The sequence below is a fragment of the Gordionus sp. m RMFG-2023 genome, chromosome 4, assembly GCF_954871325.1.
Source record: "Gordionus sp. m RMFG-2023 chromosome 4, tfGorSpeb1-WG-v2, whole genome shotgun sequence".
Lineage (NCBI taxonomy): Eukaryota > Metazoa > Nematomorpha > Gordioida > Chordodea > Parachordodidae > Gordionus > Gordionus sp. m RMFG-2023.
In genome coordinates, this window is record NC_088778.1 from 25099766 (window position 1) to 25122800 (window position 23035).

Below are 23035 nucleotides of genomic sequence, written 5' to 3' on the forward strand. Positions count from 1 at the left end.
AAAATATTAACCAAAAAAAATACAAGTACTTAATTAATAATTGCACATGGCATAATATAAGAGATAATAAATAGATCACATTAGAAAAAGACATGGTGGGCATTTTAACGATATAAAGAAGCTTTGAAATAGTAGTTTTTAAGAATATTTCTCTTGGACAAATAACAAAAAAATCTAAAGATTTGTTGGATTCTGAGAATTGTAAATTTACTTAATTAAATATTTTTACTAACACAATATTTAGCTTCTTCTGATGATGATGATAATTCTGACTTATGATTCAAACTGGAAAAACTATTCGTTTTTACCTTATAGTCTACTTTTAAATTTTTCTACTTTCACTAATTTAACAATATTAAAATATTTATTAACCATTCCTACTACTTATGTACTGCCAGGATCATGAGTAAAATTAAAACATAACAATTAAATATTGAAGAAATTATAAATTCTTTTGCTTCCTCTTCCCCTAATTTGTCTAAATTATTAATTTAAAAATAATATTTTTAAAGTATATTTTACATTTTATATATATATAATATTAAAGATTGATGCAAGAAAAGTTATTTTTGAAATTTAAGAGTATCAAAAAATAATTAACCGGGAGGTGGGAGGGGGAAAGGGGAGAAAAAGACTATTTGGTAGATTTTCTTCCAAATAAATATTACTGAAGGTACATTTATTATATTTTAATTTAAAAGTAACAAATAACACTTAGTAACATAAAATTTCATTCAATTATTTATAATGAATCCTTTATTTTAAAATTGTATATACGATAGTATATATATATATAATCCGATAATGTTTCCATTTATTACGTTTTCCTGCCATTAATATTTTTAGCAACTAGAAATACTATTAATTGTAACTGACGTCGCTAACTTTTAAAAGGGAAATTCTACCTAAAATTAATAAAAAATTAAAGAATTTATATCTTAATTATTTCAAAATTTTTTGAGGGAGTGGGCGCTTCTTAAGATTTTAGGTGAGTAGATACTGGTTTTATAAGTTTCCATTTTAAAATTCTTAGTTGATAAACATTGCATATGTGGGTTATATTGTAATAAGACCTATGCGACGTCGATTAAATTCGCTGCTGCCAATAATTTTTGACCACGTTGAAGCTATAAAACGTGTTAATGAACACGCCACAGCCAATGTAAAAATTTGGCGGTTGTTCTAAAAAATGAGATATTTAGAAAAACTTGGTTTCTATCTTAAAATATCAAAAATTATCTTTTGTGCTATTTAAATTATAATATAATTTTTTATATGTTACCTTAATCTTTGATAAGAACTCGTTTATTTTTTCAAATGTTATTTAAAAACACTTTTCCATTAGACTACACTTAAAAAATAATCATTCCAATATATTTCTTGTTCATTTATATTACTAGTATAGTTGGGTAATTAAATTAATATATTTTTAAACGTTTAAGTTAAATTTTTAGCCGCAAAATTACATTGAACATCATAAAGTGTCTATATTTTTTATAATCCAAATTGTTTTAATAATCATAATCCTAAAATCATTATGTTCAATCAAAATTTTACAATCTTTGATTGATACCTAATATTTAAATTGTATTTGCGAAAATATTATTGACAGTTTACGACATTAATGTTAATGAGTTTTCTTCCGTAGGCACCTGAAGATTGAGCAGAATTTAGTCGAAATTTAGCCATTACCCAACTATAATTAATAGTCTAATATATTTTTGTTTATTTTATATTACTAGATTCATATTCAGTATAAATATCATTTTGTGACGTTTTGATCATATTTTTTTTTAAAAAAAATTCTTACCATAATCGATATGAGATTAATTTTCCTCGCATTACTGATCGTCTGAGCAATGCTAAGTTTATCCCTGAACTCCATCTCCTTGAACCGCATTACGTGAGATCATTAGAAAATTTATTTGTTAATATGAAATATTATCCTTATTGCTCTTTATTGAATTTAACTTTATTCTTATTTATCATTAACATTTTAATATATACTACTAAACTTAACAAAGATATATTGGATGCTGCATTAACAATTAATACAAGATAGAGTATATCCTAGTGAGTAAAGCCTTCCTTTGCATGTAAATCAAGCATATAAAAACATTTTTAATTTATGTAAAATATTGATAAAGATAACGAAAATGGAAAGATTTATAAATTTTCCGAGTGTTTTTATTTATTTTTAAAAAATTTGTGATTTTATTTAATTATTAGTTATCTAATCTTATTTCTGAAAATATCAATACATCGAACTTAGTGAGACATTTAATAAACTACCATGCATAGGATCGGTTCTAAATCGCTAAAAATTAAGAATCTCGCTTATTTGAAAATGATATTAATAGATGCTAGGAAGTAACCACTTGTATTTTAATTGATTTTTTTTAAATATCGTTGATGGAGGAAATATCCACAAGATTCCTATTTTAAAATTTTCTAATAGATTTAAGCCAGATTCCCAATTTTTCTGTTTTTGGCGATTTCTATTTTAGCGATTTAAAAGGGGAACCCATCTCATAGTGAAAGTTAAAAAAAACGAGAAAAATTAATACAAATGAAATCAAACGAATCAAATCTTTTACTAACAATATCAATATCTTCAAATTTAATGAGACATTTATTAGATAAAAATGACATATCACGTGAAAGTTAAAAGAAACGAAGAAAATCAAGACAAAATTTAATACCATTTTCAAGTCCATTGCAATATTTACAATTACCTTAGAAATGGAAAAGATGAATTCTATACATTAACATGTTTTGTAATTATTAAAAAAAAAATTGAAGTTAAAAAAAAAGTATCGTTAAGCCACTGAAGATTTTAATGGCGGTGCTAAATTAAATCCGCCACCAACCGTCATTTGTAAAAAAAGAAACGTCACATGTTAGAGTAAAAAAAATTAAAAAGTGATTATAACATAACACACCATTTGTATGATCAAAATATATTTGCAATTTTACCAAATGCCGCTAATAACACAGCCGGGCGCACAGTTTAAGAAGATAACGCTATATAGGGACGGTCAACATAATAGTAATTTACTACATAACGACCAAATGCATTTTTTTAAATTAAACTTATCCCATATCTGTCTGACTCTGACCCTACCTTAAGGTTCATTTCAGAAGAGAATTAGTCACTCCGGGGATCGAACTAGGATTATGATTTACCCTCAAAGTTTTTAACCTAAAATAAGTCACAGCTGCCATTCAAAAATTGATGAGTGTTTTATATAAGGACAATTTACTACATTATCGAATATTTGGATATGATAGAAAAATCACATGACCATAACGTCCAACGCTATTCAAATATTATGCAATCATTTAATAATATAAAAATAATATTTTATTATATCACGATGGTCTTTTTCTATATATAATATAAAAATATATAAATATAATGTTTCACATTATCATCATATTAAATATATATGGTATATAAATGTTTTTTTTAAACTTTACAAAGATATACTAGTGCAAAGATTGAATTGTGAGATAATTTATCTGCCTCTTTCAAACATGATCAACATGCTAAAATGACTATGGTTATGATTGAATTATTTTTTAGACTTATTGCATCAATTTATCGTGAAAAATCTAGCGGATAATTAATCTACTTGTATAAAATTTGTGAAAATTTATATTATAATACTTGACTTGGTACAATTTCGTTAATGGGAATTGCGAAGTGTGCTTTGTATTTTAAAAATACTTAAGTGGCTCATTTGGTTTTAAGAGAATTGGTCCATATTTATTCACTTTATTAGGTGCTGTGTATTCCTACAACACATAGTATGTTATATAACATGCTGATTTTAGCGCTATTCTTTTTTTAAACGCATTTTATTATTACGCGTTTAATAGAGGCTTTAATTCTGTTCCCACTTCACTAACTTCGATTTGATTTTTGTCCTTTTCATAAATACTTTGTTGATCATTCTTTTTATTTCGTAACCTAAACCGATCTTCTTCGGTTCCACTTATGAGCAAGTCGCTAGCTAAAGAACCACTATGTTTGGGCATCTCACTAGATATTTTTGAATATCTGAGCTTTCTGTGTTGCATTCGACTGAATGCATTTTTCCTATGTCTTACGGCTAAGCGATCAAGGTTATAATCGTCAGAAATTGTGGTAAGCGGTTTGGTTTGGAGATCTTTAGTTCCTTTTTTAGAGGTTCGATGGATAATATTGAAGGGTGCATTTTTAGGGTTATCTTCCAGTGCGATACTAGAGTTTTGTTTGGAAACCGTTAGATATCTAGACATAGGTTTGCTGTCCAAGTTTTGAAAGGAGAAATGACCGGAATGCCCATTATTTTTAAACAATGAGGGTGCCAAGGAAGTGGGCGAATGTAAATTTGATAATAATGACATAGTAGAACCAAAGAAATTACGAGCAGCATTGGAAAAGAAATTGCCACTATTATCAGAGCGATTATTTTGGTGCGGCGGTAATTTTATTGGAAGAAATTTTATAATTATACTATCATCAGGCTGTTCATGCGACTGAGAATCGTTTGAAGCGGGGATCGCAGAGTATGATGATGGGATATCATTTTTATCTTCCACTTGCATGTAAGTTTCACTTCTTTTATCATCCGTAGGTGCGTTATCAAGGTCAAATTTTTTCATAAAAATCGGGGATGTGGGAGGTGTAGCGTACATAGATTTGCAATTGTTTTCTTGCCTATTACTTATAATTTTATTGCGTTTTAAATTTGAATCGTCATTTAGTTGTTCAGCATCACTGCATTCCTCTGGAATTTTCTCTGAGTTATATAATGGTATGGAGTTATTTTGGTTTTCTAGAATTTCATATTCCGATCTGAAAAGGTGCGATGCGTGAGGGCTGATTTTATTTTCTTGAAAATTTTCGATATCTTTCTTATTAGTAATATCTTTATCGTTCAAGTCAGTTTTTTTGTCCATCTTGTCAGATTTATCAGTCTTATAACCTAGAAGCCAATAAGTGGTTATTTTACCTTTACCCTGTTAATAAAAGATATTATTAATAATTTAATAAGTTATTTTTTTATAAACCTTAACGTCAATATCTCCTCTTAATTCAAGGTCAAATATACCACTAGGTTCAATTAAATCCCGGGTAAACGAGCTCATATGAATCATATTCGCTATAAAAAAAATTAAATTTTAAATTATTTAGTTATTTTAAACGTTTTCCTGTAGACTCCATCCTTGAAGCAGTGTTGACTGTATCTCCAAATAAACAATATCGAGGCATTTTTAATCCAACTACTCCTGCGACACATGGGCCTGTGTAATTATTATGGGTATAATGGTTAATAAATGTATTTCTAAAATCCAAATTGATGATCAAAAGTCAATTTTTTTTTAAAAACCTGAATGAACCCCGATTCTAAGAATTAATTGTTCAAATGGTCGGTGTCTTATTGTGAAAGACTTTGCGGCTTTTTGTAGAGCCAATGCCATGGCTGATATTTCTCTCGCGTGTTCATTAATTCGTCTAGGTAATCCTGAAACTACCATATACGCATCGCCTATCGTTTCCACCTAGCAACGCGATTAAACAAGTATAGAGCTAAGAAATATGTATGTTGGCGGCTAGTGTTGTTAAACGGCTCAATTTGAGCCGATTAAAAAAAATATCGACTAAGCCTCGAAATTTCGAACTATATGTCTAGACCTTTGCTCCTATGAACAAAATTTTCAGGCTTGCGTAATATTTTTCTGGATAAAATACTGTGTTAGCCGTTTAACAACACTATTAGCGGCAATGTGTTTTTTTAAAATTTAGAATCATTTTTTGAAGCGAGTTTTTTAAAATTTCAAAATCTGATTTTATCGAAAATGTATTTCAGCAAGTTTAGAATATTAGACAATTTTGCCGTTAACCTTTGAGTCATTTATAATTTATGTAAAAAATTTAAGGAAAAATAATGTAAATTATATTAAGTTCAAAGGTTTATGGCAAAATTCTCTGAAATTCAGAGGGTAGCTATATCAAACTGGTGAAATATATTTCCAGTAAAATCAGATTTTTAAATTTATATATAAACGCGCTAGTTGAAAAGATAACACATTGCAGGAAAAAATACATTGCAATTAAGAGATATATATTTAATAATAAATAAATCCAGTTAACAAAAAAACGCTAAAATCAAATTTAAGTTATTTTTTTGAATACTTTCAAATTTTTTTAAAAAAAACACAAAAAATGGTCTATTTTTTATTTAATTACCAGCCTTATACAACTAAGATTTATAACTGGAATCATTTATATCATATAAATTTACCAAATGAAATTTACTTTATAAACATCATAATTTCCTATAGTGGAATCGAAACACGTGTATAAATCATTGAGCAAATCAACAACCTAAGAATAATGATGAATCAATTTTATTAGTCTCGCATGTTATAAATTAAATTCATCATGACATGATTTTTTTTTGCGATTTTACCTGCATAGGAGTACTGCTAGCGGATAATGAAGTAAAACCGACTATATCGCTGAAATATATTGTAACACTATCAAAAGATTCTGCCGTCACAGATTCCCCCTTTATTAATTGACCAGCCACGGATCTTTCAATTCAATTTAAAAATAAAACATAACGTTTAAACCTAAATTTGATGAATGTGTACCTTGGTAATAGTTGGTACAATACTTCCTCAGCTTTTCTTTTTTGTTCTAAGTAATCGGCTGTTCTCTCTTCTACCAGATTTTCTAAGTTATTAGCGTAATGTTCCATTCTCGATAACAAGTTGTCCAAAATATTATCACTTTCGTTTTCCCTTTTATTAGGTTAATAAAAAGCAAGTAATTTCAAAAAAATGTTTAAGTTCGGTTTAATGAAATAAAATATTAATTTAATTTTTGTAACCTTATATATATTTCACGTACAAGAATACTAGGAAGTTTAAAGGTAGTGCCCATTAAGACTAAGATAATGGTAAAGAGACTTAGGTGGTATACAATGAGAAGGCCTATGAACTACATAGGCAATAAGGTTGAGAGTTTGAAAGTGATGGGTAAACTTAAAAGAGGAACCAATATTTCAATGGGGCCATAAAGTTAGAGCCAATATGAAGAAGTATAAATTAGATAAAAGAGATAGTATGAATAACATAAAGTGGAGAGAGATATTGAAGGAGCTTACCATTAGAAAAGGTGAAGACTAAAGAGAAAAAAAGATATATATTTCACTTTATTTGAAATTTAATACAATTTACCCTAATTATGAAAAGATAATAATGTTATACCTCATAATGCATGATTATAATTCAACTCAAGGAAATTGCCATTAAAACAGCTTATTTATTCAAATTTCTATTCGTCTATTTAAAATCATACGGATGTCATGTTTAACAGGGTAATATTAAATTTTATTAAAAACTAATCTAACCACTAACATAAATCTCTCAAACCTATATAACTAATCCTAATTCATTTCTGTCTAATTTTTAATCCTACTCCTCACATAAGATTATTGTTTAATTTTAATTATATTTCATCCAATTAAAAAAATTCCTTCCGTTGAACATTACCTGAGTTGAGCGATTATCATGATATATAATTGAAAATTTTAATATTAATTTCGGACTAACTTATTAATTTTCCTGATAATAAGCCTAATGGCATTAAAATCCATTCGATCAATCGGATCTTCACTCCAGCATTTCTCAATCAACTTTATCACTTCTTCATCGCAATCTGCCCCGGCTAGCGTAGGCCTAAAGTAATGGTTTGAAGAATTTAAGTTGTAACCCGCTTTGACTTTTAATATTATGTCTTCCATTTTTAAAATAAAATTGCATAGTTGAGTCGATTAAATATTTTCATAAGTAATAACTAGATTGTTAAAAGAAACAGACACCGTACCAATATAAAAAAAATGAACCAGAGAAAAGTGCATATTAGTGTTGTTAAACGGCTCTATTTTTAAAAACGGTCAACCCAATATTTTGCTAATAGATGGCAAAATGGTTTAAACATCTATTAAAGAAATTTCGAAGCTTGACTAATATTTTTTAGCTAAAATCTTAATTTTAAATCGGTTTAATTTGAGCCGAATTTTATAAACGGCTAACTCAATATTTTATCAACAAAAATATTACGCAACGCTGAAGAGTTTGCTCATAGATAGCACAAATATCTAGACTTCTATTAACAAAATCTCGAGGATTAAGCAATATTTTTCTGGCTTAAATATTGAGTTAGCCGTTTTTAAAAACTTGCTCAAAACGAGCCATTTTTGGAAAAAATAAATTATGTCTTGTATGGATAATTGTGTAAATAAATAAACCTATGATAAGTATATTCAAAAATTTCTAAATAATAGTTATATATCTCGTGAAATAAGAATATTGTGTAAATTGTAAAATTTGTACCAACCAAAAAGTAATTATAATAATTAATGCTCCTAAACGAGTATTCGAATAGGACTATTGTTATTATTCGTATTCGTTTCAATAGTTTTATTTTGATATTAATCGATTATTATTCGAATAGTAAAACCAGTATCGAATATTTTCGAATCTTAAGTATAATATAATATTTTAATTATAATAATTATTAATGTTTTTTATTTAAAGTATACTAGCTTCAGATTTATTTTTATTTTACAATGGTGCAATTTATTCTTTATATATATGCCTTCTGGGACATGGAATCTATGAGGATTCAGAATTTCTTAATTAAAAGCCAATTAACTGTGGGCGATTTTTAAATTAAAAATTTTTTATTTGACCGGAGATGTGTTCCGTCATGTATAGCTCATCCACAATGTACATTTCAGACGATATTGTCCGGAAATTTCTTTAAATATTCTTAATTTATATTCAATTTTTATATAAATTTTTTTAAATTAATTAAAATTTAAAAAAAATACACAAAGGCTTATTGCGAAAATTGTCTGAAATTTGTATGGTAGGTTATTATGCTAGAATACATTCGATGTTAAATTCCGAATTCTCGTTGACTCCAAATCTCAATACCACAACAAAATGTAGGTTTGCTTTTATTTTTTAGAATAATAAAATTTTTCGTTCGAGTATATTATGTTCATTCTAATAATAGTTCAAAAATTTAGCATTAATCATATTTTTGTTATGATTAGTAATAAATAGGAGTAAAAGTGATCTTTAAAATTGTGTTCATATTTATATTCTAATAGAATCGAATATAATGAATGGCTTATCGAATATGAATAATTTATTCGAATAATCCAAATTAATATAATGTATTCGTGAATATTATTTGTATAAATGAAAATATTCGCTTCATAATAGAGCCACTATTTTATAAATGTTATAACAATATAATAATTAGATATTTAAACCTTTAGCAGAGATTTTATTCTCTCCTATATAGAAAGTGCCTTTTCTCAGCCCAATCTCTTGCATTATAATAGCGAATGAATACACGTCGCCTTTTTGAGTCCCGGCTGGGGGAGGTTCGCTTAATCTTAAGAGTTCAGGTGCTGTCCATAGTTTTCCTATTATTAATTTTATCGTCATTTTTGGTAAATTATTGTTTTATTTGATTAAAATAATTATTAGTTTGCAAGTTTCAAACTTTCATAATATTCAGGCTCGCCCTTAAAAAAGTTGTCGTAATTAGGTCTTAAAATATGAAGTCCGAAATCAGTTATCTTCAATACGAAACGTGAATCCACTAGACAATTTGTCGATTTTAAATTTCCGTGCGATTTTATTTCGCTGTTATGCAAAAATGACATTCCCTTGACAAAATTTTTATAAACAAAGAATAATTAAATATGCCATAGTAAGTTTAAAAAAAGTGTGTTATGAATAGAATTAGGGTATAATCGAAAGGGAATTGGTATAATATATTAATAGATTATATTGTTTATAATGTATTAAAAAACTTCATTATCATTATCAATACTAACCTTCGTCAAATCATGCATCAAGGAATATCGGAACATCCAATCTAGTTGAAGTCGCCCATTTTCTAGTATATCTCTAAGACTACCTTTCTGACAGTACTCAGTGACTAGGCAATTATGCAATGGGTTTGTATTATCTAAACAAGCCCCTACGAACCTGGTTATATAATCGTTTTGCAAATCTTTCCTTTGTTTTATCTCCAATAACATGGGTCTAGTTATCTCTATCTTTTTCTTGCTTATGACAGGTTTGAGTATTACCGGGACACTCTTGTAATAAGCGATCATCACTTTTCCTATCCAATTATCTTTAGTGATTTTCCCAAATTCTAATAAAAAAATTTCATATATAAATATTTTATTAATAGCATTAAATTTTTTTAGAGAAAAAAAATATTGTATAATGATGTATACCTCCATACCAATTAGAATCCGAGCTTTTCTTGTGGTTGTGTCCGATAAATTCTATGGAGGCAGCTTTAGAAATTTTGGAAATTTTGTTTGAAATTTTATGCTCGTTGAAATATTGATTCTCGACTTCTAAAAATAAAAATTTTTATAAAATATTTAAAAAAATAAATGTTCAATCTGTTATATTACACTTAAATAATATTATGATGCGCCTCTGCTAAGTGGTTCAAAAGAATATATTTCTTATTGATCAATAATTTGATAAATTTCTTTTTAACTTACAATATTGGTCAATGAAAATTTAAGATAATTTGACTTATAACGATGAACCCAATTTGTTTAAAAATTTGATATTATTAGACAGTCACGCTTCCAAGATATTTATTATAATGAGTCAAAAATTTATAACTTAATTAGATTTAGAGATGATATGAATTTAGTTGTGGTAAAATTAAATATTGTATCTTATCGAATATATTTGGGAAAAAATGTATTTTTCTCGATATCGGCATGCCCGTTTAAAATTTATATCGATCTCTATTTCAATACTTTCTAAAAATATCGTTAACAAGCTATTATATAGTTAGTTATAAATTGTCTTAAGTCACCACATCTAATAAATTATTAGTTAATATAATCGAATTTCAAAAGGATTTTTTTTATAATCAAAAACTGAATTAATCGTAAGGCTGCAAAGGAGATGGTAACTTGATTTGTGGCGTGATTTCTTCTTGTGATATTTTCTCCGTTTTCTCATATAATCTAGAGGGCCCTGCCTGTGTTTTTGGTGATCATCGCTACCTCCTCCGGACTCCTCTATAATATCGTCGCTGGCAAGTGAATTGGAGGAATTACTATCGTAATTACGCCTATATTCGGAATCTTGTTTGTTATTATCCAGGCTAAAACGGCTCAGGCTATATTTGCTGTGAAATTTTTTATTATCGCTGGATTGTAATAGACTTTGAAACATCAAATCCTCCCAAGCGATTTTCCATTTCATGGCTCCCAGCTCAGCTTCTAACCGATAACGTCTATTCATCATTGAAAAAAGCAAAATAATCATAAAATGATAAAATAGATTTATATATTATTATTTCAAATTCACAGTATAATGTTTTTTTTTCTAGAGACCAATAAAATGTTGAAAGCCGGAGGAAGCATTAAAAAGGGGAAAAAGTTGATACAATAAAAAGTCTTATAATATATAAGAGGGGGCCGGACGGTGAGCGGGGTGAGAAAGCAAATGTTTATAACTTTCAAACTCTGGCAAATTTTCGAAAAATGTATTCTTATACAGTGAGATCTGCATTCAAGAGATATTGACTATATATTTCTAGAAGGTTGTTCCGGAATCTCTGTCTCAGTCGGAATAGGTTCTAGAGTTATTTATGTAACCGAGTTAAAGAGAGAAAGGCAAATGTTTTTTAAAAAAGTTAATTTTTAAGATTATGTCATTTCAAAATTTTCATACTGATTTAATCGTGCCTAATAGAATAATTTATACATATGAATATTAGAATATTGTTAATTAAGTTGACAATATTATTAAAAATTTATTTTTAACATAATAAACCCAAACCTGTAAATAAAGAAGGATAAGATGGAAAGCAAGCACACTAAAGACCCCAAAAATGTTATGACGATGGCGTATTTAGGAAACTCTTAAATAATATGATTAAAAAAAAATTATATAAAGAAATACTTGCAATCATTAGATACATAATGTGACAACCCTTAGAGCGGCTATTCTTTCATATTTTTTCTGTTTCTTTCTTCTTACTCTAGAGAGGGGCTGTCACTAAATGGAATGGCAAGAAAAAATAACCTTTCTTTCTGCACAAAGAACCATCATACCCGCATTCTGGTTGATCTAAGGGGGGCGTAGATCTCCCACCGGCCCAATGAATCGCTTTCCCGGGCACCTCTAGCAATGAATTTTCTTTGCCATAATAATTCAATACTACCTTTTTTTATGTATCAATTCGAAAGATAAGTTTTAGTTCAAATTTTGTGTAAACTAAATATCCACATTTTTTCTTTATTTTTTGCTATCATTTTAATAAAATAAACCGATTACGGCTTTCAATATATAATTTTAATTATGGTTTAAAAAAATATTTCAAATAAATATTTTATCATTAAATATTATAATTAGTAAATAAAACAAACTAAAAATTAATTTGTATTTACAAATAGTTTATAATAAAACGCGGGATAGATAAATCCAATATTTATTTTAAATATTTCTTCATCATCACCTGAAATCTGCCGGTGTTAGGATTTAGATCCCACAATGAATAATCTGTGTAACGGTCGCCGTTAGCATCTATGCTTACGTTCCCAGTAATTCCTTTTGTCGTATAGTAATAAATTAATATTCTTAACCATTTATATCATATATATCTGGTCGACATTTATTTTTAAAAATTAAAATTTTTCTTTGCCCAGTACGCAGCAAAAATTTTGTAACAAATAACATTTTTGGTGTTCGACCCAGATTTGCATTCTTTTTAACCCGACCCGAATATTTTTAAAGCTCTAGGTCAAATTTATGGGCCGAATTCCGGGCTTGACCTGCAGATCTCTGATATTTTAGTTTATAAATTTTATATAAAAATATTGGCATTCCATGGTCCAAACAATGCCACTACATATTGTAAACTTTTTCTTTAGGATGGGTGCTATATATAGGCTTATTATGGAAAAATTATAATTATTAATCTTTTATTTTAGGGTTAGGGTCTTGAAAAACATTTTCTAGCTCTTCTATGATCTCTTATTCTTTTTCTTATTTTTTTCATTAACATTTAGTATAACATTAGGAGATAAAAAAAAGTATGAATACCAGTAAATGTTCTATTCCACATTCTCCTGGTGATCTCAACTCCGTCGGTATAATTAAAACCAGCTTGTAAGGTTTCGTTTAGAGCCAAAGCGTACAAAATTACCGCGTCGTGAAAAGCGCTTACAAACGCGTTCACCTTTTTTATTCAAAGAAATTATAAGTTAATTTTTAATTTAAAACGTGATTTTTTAATTATTATCACGAATAAAATGAAATTTTGAAATTAATAATTATAACTTTTCTTAAGTAATTCACAATTATAATGCCTGTGGGTTAATTTTATTTTAAACAAGGTTAATTTTTATTAATATTTGTGGGGAAAAAATATTTTAAACATCTTTCTTTTTTACGTTCTTTTTTTCTTTAAATTTTTTTGAAATAATTACATTTTCGGTACCGTAATCGAACCCATATACTCTTTTGGATATTTCTTTGACTTGACCCGAAAATTTTCTGTATTCCTCATTATCTGGCATCCTCATGGTGAGTGTAAATAAAGCTTCATACGCTATCTTAGCCTTGGCATTAATCTCCGTGCCATCTTTCTCTACCTCCCATATGGGATTTTTGTGATCTGGTCTGGAAGTCGTATTATTTTTTAAAAAACTGAATAAGAAGATAAATCATTAAAACTATCCAATAGATTATTTTTCACTTATTAAATTAACATAAGTTGTTGTCGGGTTTTAAAAATAAATATTTACTTTTAAATTTTGTGGTTTTTAATTACATATAAAATAATATATATATTTTTTTTAAATTTTAACTAATATGCATAAGAAGCTTTAAAGGAAAGTCATTTTTTTTAAAAAACACGGAAGACATTTATATACTCGTTAATTCGTGGTAATTGCCTTTCAGTCTCACAGAGACTAAATTCATCATGAAAGTGTTTTAGATGGGAATATTCCATTTAAGATAAATATGCTCTTTAGCTCTTTATGGCTTTATGGATTCCTTTTTAAGAAATAAATTCGCAACCAAAAAAGTGAGAGGAGGGGAGGGGGCCGTTAATCTAGATTAAATTCATCCTAAACGTGTTTTAACAATTTCTGGGAATATTCTATTTAAGAACAATCTTATAAATATTAGCTAAATTAATTTTTATGTACTCCTTTTTAAATATAAATTCGTAACTGAAAAAGTGAGGGGGGGGGGAGGCCCTAATATAGATTTTTCGCCATTGACGTGATTTAACAGCTGATGGATATTCCATTTATGATAAATAGCTGCAATGTTCTTTAAATAAGTTTTTTTATGGATTACTTTTTAAAATAATAAATTTATATCCGAAAAAAGAAAGGGGGGGGGGCGTGGTTGTTAATATAGTAATTTGTAAAAAATAGAAGTTTATACTTGTTGAAGAGTTCGATATTAAAAAAGACGTATTCGCCACTTTGCACCATATTCAAATCATACGCAGCCAATAAAATTTTCCGCACCGTAGCTTGAGACGCGCAGAGTATAATTACTGTTATATATTAAAAAATAAAATTTATAAAAAATATAAAAGCAATAAGCAATTAGTCAAAGACCCGGAACCAAAAAAGTGTCCAATTTTAGAAGCAAACAGAACACTTTTAAAAAATTATCCGAAATAAGTTTCCAGATGTTATAAAATGTGTTCCTGGAAGTTCCGAGTTCTTATGAAATATTTCAGCGTTTCGGGAATTTTCTAATAATCTGAAAGTTATGAGAACTGATACTTAAAAGACCTGGAAAGGAAAGGACATCAAATGGAAATTCAAATTTTAATATAGTGGGAACAGATCGGAATTAAAATAAAGGCCCTTATTATGTGCTTGCTTCCAATCGAATGCTTATCATTATAAACTTAGTATTATCTAATTATAAACATATAAAAGTTAATTGTGATTATTAATTTAAACGTCTGTGACCCAGGTGAATATATACATAAAAAACTAATTAGGGTATCAAACGAAATTTGATAATTTATTCCAATTAAAAACTTAGACTGTAATAAGATTGCATACAAATTAGCATTTACGAGTTTTTCTTAATATAATATGTCATTATAAAAAATTTCCAAAAATAATTGTAGCTAATTAATATCTCTTTTTACGACAATTCTATTTTATACTTTATTTAAAAATAAAGAAAATTAAAAACGTTTTTTTTGTTAATTTTTCAAAAAAACTTACATAATTCTAAGGTTGTTGTAAACATTATCAGTTTTTTAGATATGTAAAATGTTATTAAACTATTTTTATTGGCATTTTGTTTCTTATGCAAGAAAAAGGTGATTTTAATTAAAGTATAAAATAAATATTATGTAAATTATGTTGAATTATTACCCAATTCAGTCATTTAATTTTTTCTTTTCTAATTCTATTACCATATAAATTGATTGAAATCTATAATATTAGCCAGTAATGCGATATTATAATATAATACAAATTATTTTTATCTAACTATAATATGTTAAATCTTATATGATTCATATTCTAAGCTGCTTTAAGAATTACATTTTAAAAATGACGAACATAGTTGCTTATTTTAATAAAGCTTAAGTAAATTAGGACTGTTATTTAGGGCAGACGAATTAATTTTTGTCCGTTCATGTCTTAGTAAGCCCAGTTCTTTACCTTATTTCTTAAATTAAAGTTTTCTAAAAATTTGAAAGTTATAGGTGAAAAAAACCGACTATGAGACTTATACTGAAATATATTTACAGCAAATTCAAATCTTCAAATTTAAAAAACCTCAACAAATAATTTTACTATTTTCCAAATTTAAATCATTTATTTAGTTTTGTGCCTTTTTTTTGAAATTCGAAAATTTTGTTTTCCTAAAATGTATTTCGGAATTTGTCAAAAACTTACCCTATAAATTTCAGACAATTTTATATCATACTACACATATTGCCTGATTAAGCACATCGCCGGTAACATATATAGCATATAATGATTTTATTCAGTTATCAATCCAATTTTGATTCAGCTTGATAGAGGATGGATTTATAAATAGTAGGCTGTTTACCAGCCTATGTAGCTTCCTCTAAACTACCTAAAAAGAAAGGAGGTTTTTAAGATATACGTACGTAACCTATCTCTGTTACTCTTCTCGAACCAAGATATTTTTAATATACACACTAAAAAAAACTCAAAATAGGGTGTTCTAGTTCAAAATCTGTCTAACCTAGGCTAAACAGAAATAAGTTTCAGAGACGAACCAGCAACTCGATCAAAGTCCACTTTCAATTTAGTTAGCCTGGTCAAGATGACTCTGCTTTTGAAGAAAAGATACAATGTAGTTGAAAAGGAAAAATATGTGACTAAAAAGCTATATAATCTAAAATTCTTGAATTACGATTTTTTGAAAGTTTTCGAAAATATCATCTTAAAGTCTTAAACTAATTAAAATATTCCCCTTACACTTCCCCAGCCCCCCCCCCCTTATTCACAAGAAATGAATATATTATATAACCTTATATAAAATACTTATAATAAAAAATAATTTTTTAAAATATCATTTAAAAAATATAAAGTGTAAAACCAAAACTATTCTTGAAAAAATAATGTCCAGCCAAAGGCCTGTAAAAACGGGTCTAAAGCTCTCAGTAAAGTGTATGACTTTTGGAAACATTCTAACTAATACAATCTTAAAAATTAAGTTTTTGGTTTTTTGTTTTGCCAATAAAAACGCATACACATATGCACATTAAAGAAGCGAAAAAAACTTCGAGCAATTTTAGATGTATCATTGAGCCATTTCATATAATTTGGAATATTTTGAACATTAATAGGATCTTCTTCAAAAGCGTTAAAAGGAGGCCTGGAATTGTTGACGAATTTATTAGGAAAACCCTCCATCAGCTCAGAGAATATGGCCTCTGCTATGAAGCTGCAATCTGATTTGGCCAGGTGCTTACGATCAAGATTTTCGCTGTAGAGCATAGCAACTGTTGACCATTTAAAATGTTGAAGAAGCCTGATAATGAATACGGCCAGGTTTCTGAAGGAACCATTTACTCTGGTCAGTAATTTATATTCCGTCTTATCAGCGAGTTGGTCCACGAATGCACCGGGACTTATCAGGGGAATATTCCAAAATGGAGAAAATCGGCCTACAACGGCTACCGCGTAACTGCACACCGGTCCCAAAAAAACGTTAGCAGTCTTTTCCCTATAAAATTCGATGGCCTCTAGGGGCGCGTAAGTGGCCGAACATTTGGTGTTCCTGAATTTAACCACAAATTCGTAGTTCAACATAGGATAGGTTTGTCTAACCTTGTTAAGAGCCACGAATATGGCGGGTAGGATCCATCGCCGGCTAAAAGAGTATTGTTGTGTTTCATTAAAATCGTCCGGGGCCAATACGCCTATGTATATGATTTCGTTCGATACCACATGAGCCTCTAATGGTTTTCGTTGCGGTTCCAAAGTGGTAGTCAAAGGTGGTGGAGACTGAGAAGACGGACTTTGACGTATAAGACGGAGAGATTTAATGGTATCCATTTTGGTAAGTTTCAAAGATTTTGGCTCTGTTAGACTTCTTATACTGATAGGGTAATGATAATTTGGTGTTTTTATAGCTGTATGATGATAAAATAAAAGGGAAACGTTAACCCTTGGGGTTGCTAACAAAATGCTGTTTAAAATGTATAAAAAGATAGTAAGTGATAATTTGGATAGTACAATAATGCGATATATATGAGTCATCAAACCAATTTTCATTGGTCAAGAGAGAAAGATGTCCTATAGTTCCACATAGAGTTTATTTTTTTATCGTTCTTATAAAATTTAAGTAAACTATTTTAAATTATTGAATTACAAAATAACAAAAATTCAATTTTTTATTATGATGAATATGATGTCTTAGTCCACATTGAAACAGTTCCATGATATTTTTTTTAACACTTTTAATTTAATTGCAAGTTTAAGTTTTTAAAAAAAAATTTATGTTATTAATTAATAAACAACCCAACAAAATAAAAATAATTTTACCCCCATAAATTTATTTATTTTCTTAATTTTCAATGTCAAAATTATATGACTTTTCATCTTTATTTATTTTAAACATTTACCTTCACTATACTTAAATATCATAAATATTTACAGCAACACGTTATAAAGGGTAAAATTTATCAATTAAAACGTAAGAAATAAATATTTGATCAACTTTCTGCGATTTTTTTTTACTGATAAATTTTAAAGAATAAATCAGGAAAGATTTTATTTTTCGCAAAAGAGGCATATAATCACTATTTTGGCGTTAAATCAGGTTAATATCGGATTAGGGATAATCTTCTTTAAAACTATCATTTTTAAAGAAAAATAACTTTTAAACGGAAATTCTTAGTTGCATTTTTCTTCCCCTTACAATAATAATAACGTTTAATGCCAGTCTGCGAGATTTTTAATATTATATTTATTTATATTGATTAATTATTTAAGTTATAAAATTAGATTTTATAAAATTGAATTTTATAAAAATATTAATTTATATTATTATTATTATATTTTATCATACACTGGCAGGCTAGGCCTTGAACGAGAGCGAGCAATCAGATGTTATCGTTTTAATAATCGAAACTGGGCTTAAAAATTAATAAAATAACGGATAAGAAAATAAAGCCAAACCACCCGATTTTATTGTTCATATTATTTTTTAAAACTTTTTCTCTTTTGAAATTTTTTTTACAACCAAAAATTATATTTTTAAAAACGAAATTAGAAATAGGAGATGTAAACTGATATAAAATTTTAAAAATTCTGGTTAGGTTTAAATAATTTAAAAACCCGAGTCTAGGCGAGACCAAAATTTTATTAATTAAATCGGAGCATATTAAACATAAATGCAGAACAATATTTTTTTAAGCTTGATCAGGCGATAGTAAAAAAAAACTGCAGAAACCAATGCCCTATAAAGGGGTTAATAGAGGGTAAAGCTCTTCCCACCCGAGGAATCCTGATCTTACTCATGTAATACATCGTGTATATCCTTACATCTCTTTTACTATATGTAACTCTAATAGTAAACAAGAAACCAATATAAAAATAAATAAATTATTCTTTGCTTTGTCTCATTTCTAATTTTGAATAATTTTATATGGTGATTTTAAAAGTTACAATTTCTGAAAATTTCTTTTCGACTTTATATCGGGAAGGAGAGAGGGGTTGAAGTTTTGAGAGATGAATTACAGAATTAGAATTAAATGTATATGAGCTGGTTGGCACATAGTAGACTTTCTTGGAAAATGTATTATTGCCATTCACGTAAGATTTTTCGATAAGGATGTGTCATTCACATTATTCAGATACCAAATTATTTTTTAAACAAATCTGTCAATAACCTCGATGGCATTCGACAAACTTGAAAGAATACAACACATCTTTTAAATAAGATAGTAACCTCGTAAGTTTAATATGTGGATATTAGGTAACTAATCTTCAACATTTTATTTAAAATAATGGAAAATAGGGCTAAGAATTATTGGGTATCAATATCCGCTAACAACACAAACTTAGTGTAAGAAGTATGCATAAAATATTTTGACAAAATTTAAGATGTAACTATAGAAGGATAATAAATGTTATAGGAGTTGACCTTCATTTTAAAGTTTAAAAAACGATCTATCCAAATAAAAATAATTTAGCGAGTCTCGAATAACAGAATTATTCAATTCTAAAATTCGAATTAAATACGAATAAGTAAAAGTCGAATAATTTTTTTTTATCTATTATTCGAAAGAATTATTTGGAAAGAATTATTTGAAATTATTGATATAATTTAAAATTATTGGTATTATTTGAAATAGTTTGCAAATATTAATTATTCGCAATTAGTAAATATTCAAAATTTCATTAATATTTGGAATTATTCTTAAAATAAGTTCCTTGAGGAAATTTATTTACTTTTTTCATCTATAAATTACTTTTTTAAATTTTAATAATGCATTTTTTAATATTTTAAAATTTTAAAGAATTTAACTTTCGAATCGAATCAAATGGAATAATATTTCTATTATTCCTATCAATATGAATGAATTATTCGATTCGATTTTACTAATTTATTCGTTTTGAAAATATAAATCGAATACGAATTAAAGGAGACTGGGGCTAATCGAACCGATTTTAGTAAAACGGGCTATAACTTCTGTGGCTCGGTTCTATTTTAAATAATCGGGTTCGGGCCGGGCCTAATATTTTTAAAAAAAATTCTTGCCGGGTCGGGTCGGACCTTGGAATTTTTTTAAATATATCTAAATTTATCAATTTTATATTGAATTTTTTATTTAAAAATAAAAATATTTGATTTATATTTGATTTTAGTTATTGAAACTAAACGACATATAACATATGTCTTTTATTTTGAGTAATTATAAAAATTAATTTCTATATTGAAATAAATTCGGGCCGGGCCGGCAAAATTTTTTTAAAAAATTTCGGCTTCGGCCGTGCCTGCAAAACTTTTTAAAAAAAATTTCGGGCCGGGCAAGGCTTGAAAAATTAGGCCCGATGCAGATCACTAGTTCAAACTATCATAATATTTAAATCGAAGTTAATTATATATAAAAGTTGAAACGTAATTTTGGTTAATTTGAATAACTATTTTGGACATAAATAAATAGGATTTTAAGAAGAGATTATGATTTCCTAGCATAAATCTTAAATACAAATCATACACAGCCATGAAATTTTCTTTCAAAAATTTTGAAAATTTTTTTTCATATTAACTCCATAATTGACGTGTATAGTTTATCAAGCCCAATAGATCTAAGTTGACTAATCATGATTGAAATAGTATCTAGACAAAATAAATACTCTAAAACTTTTTTCTCGAATTATAAAAAAGGGTTAAAACTTTGCTACAAAACTTAATTTATATATAAATAATTATATAACTTAATAAAAATTAATCTCTCATGTAAAAATCTTTTGAATTTTAATCTTTTAATAATTAATCATTTCAAAAGTTTCTTGCCTATTGATGCATACTAATAAAAGCTATATTAGGATGAAATCTTAACCTTCTAGTCTATTTAATTTTAAAATGAGATTAAGAGATTTGCCAAGCCCCAAGGTTTAACTAACCCTGGTCTCCCCTACTAATTTTCGATTAGTATTTTTGTAGGTATACCTACCAATGGCAACTCTATTAAAATAATATCGATTATCTATTTGATTTTTTATAACTTATCAGGTAGTATCACTCATTTAAAATCGTACTCTTTCTTTTATGAAAAAGGAGATCTACCAATTTTATTGCAAATTTTTTTAATAATATACAATCAAACATAACGCACCAGTATTTTGCTGGAAACTTTTCTTTATAACTTGATTATTTTATTATTGAGTTTTTTTTTAAAAAAAAACATGCTTCTGTGCTTTTAGTCATTTTTTCGTATTTTTTACTTTTGAAAAAATTAAGTTTTTTATTCGTTTTATACATCCCTAAAAAATTATATAATTTATCTTCACTTTTAATTTTTTTATAATCTCAAATGGCAAACCGAATATATTAACAATTTAATAGGGTATATATCATATGCGTAAATTCCCCGCCATAATAATTTTCATTCTTAAATTATATTATTCTACATGCATCTTGTGATTTTATATTAGATCTTAGCTTTTTTAAATATTTTTTTAAGAAACAATATTATCTAACTCTTTCTTATTTACATTATCATATTATATTATATTATATTATACATAGGCACACTTCGTTTAGCAGAGCTCGCGTCCCCATTAAAGCCCCCCCCCCCCCCAAAAAAAAAAAATAGAAGAAAAAATAACTAATAATTATTATATTATTTAAAAAAATTGATGAATTATTATATCTCATCCGAAAATGAAATTAAGAGAAGAAAAAAAACTAATAATTATTTATAAAATTACTATATAACGTATGGAACTATTTCGTTCCATCTAAGATACATCCATCATTTCGGGTCAGATAGACAAATTTATTATGAAGTTTTAGATCATACAATTGCAAGTACAAGTATAAAATAAATCGTATCAACAAATCAGATCTATGGAGTAATTTGCAATCCAGAAACTTGATAGAAATCATGTTTCAGTATTCTATATGGAGATAATTTTGAGCTCGTCTAATTCTTCATAGAGATATGTTTTTAAACTACTCAAATTTGGAAAAATATATAAATTCAAACACTTTAGAGAACGTCATATAACTATATTAAAAAAAATAAGTAAGAGAAAAATTATTTCAATTTTTTTCAGAGTATGTTAACTTTATTAAAATGCTATTAACAATTCCCGTAAATGCTTGTTCTGCAGAACGATCGTTTTCAGGACTAACATGTCATAAATCTTATTTACGTCCTACAATGGAACAGGAACGACGACTAAATCATATCGGAATTTTAAATGTCAATAGAAGGAGCAAAAGAACTTGATTTAAATGTGATAGATAATAAATATTTATATAAATAAGAAGAAACACATTTTAACTCAAAAAAATATTAGTTTATTCTTATATTATATCATTTACAAAATAAAAATATATTAAATATTATTTATATTTAAATTAGAGATCTGCATTGGGCCTAATTTTTCAAGCCCAACTTGACCAAAAGTTTTTTAAAAAAAAATTTATACTGCCCCACCCGATCCCAAGCAAAAATTTTTTTTAATTTATCCCGAAAAGCTCGACCCAAAAATCAAAATAAAAATTATCTGCCCGCAAGGCCCAGCCCGAATTCATTTAAATATAGAAAAATTAAATATTTTTTCTTATTGTAATATTCTACAAATAAAAAATATTATCGCGTTGTTTCTTGCAACAATTTTAAATTATATAAATTTATTTGACAAAATTTTGTGATATCATATTTAAAAATTTAAACCCGACCCAATCCGGCTTTTTTTTTTAG

The 23035-nt window shown here is 27.4% G+C and overlaps 1 protein-coding gene across 3 annotated transcripts in view; it reads right to left on the reverse strand.

The window, feature by feature from the left end:
* Positions 1-3384: 3384 nt before the first annotated feature.
* The window catches only part of LOC135927826 (atrial natriuretic peptide receptor 1-like), a 29627-nt gene continuing 9976 nt past the window's right edge, over positions 3385-23035 (reverse strand). For 2 of the 3 annotated variants that reach the window (XM_065464025.1, XM_065464024.1), the window contains exons 2-20: positions 14527-14641; positions 13557-13749; positions 13171-13306; positions 12584-12675; positions 12151-12289; positions 11905-11986; positions 11031-11356; positions 10326-10451; positions 9915-10240; positions 9578-9743; positions 9342-9497; positions 7609-7792; positions 6646-6795; positions 6462-6585; positions 6308-6376; positions 5379-5550; positions 5194-5292; positions 5059-5150; positions 3385-5007 (exon numbers count right to left, since the gene is read on the reverse strand). In XM_065464025.1, coding sequence (XP_065320097.1) covers positions 3868-5007; positions 5059-5150; positions 5194-5292; positions 5379-5550; positions 6308-6376; positions 6462-6585; positions 6646-6795; positions 7609-7792; positions 9342-9497; positions 9578-9743; positions 9915-10240; positions 10326-10451; positions 11031-11356; positions 11905-11986; positions 12151-12289; positions 12584-12675; positions 13171-13306; positions 13557-13749; positions 14527-14641 — 3887 coding nt within the window. In that variant the 3' untranslated portion in view covers positions 3385-3867. Of the gene's footprint in view, positions 5008-5058; positions 5151-5193; positions 5293-5378; positions 5551-6307; positions 6377-6461; positions 6586-6645; positions 6796-7608; positions 7793-9341; positions 9498-9577; positions 9744-9914; positions 10241-10325; positions 10452-11030; positions 11357-11904; positions 11987-12150; positions 12290-12583; positions 12676-13170; positions 13307-13556; positions 13750-14526; positions 14642-16870; positions 17726-18663; positions 18675-23035 lie in introns of those variants that run through there. The other variant, XM_065464026.1, reaches the window with a different exon arrangement.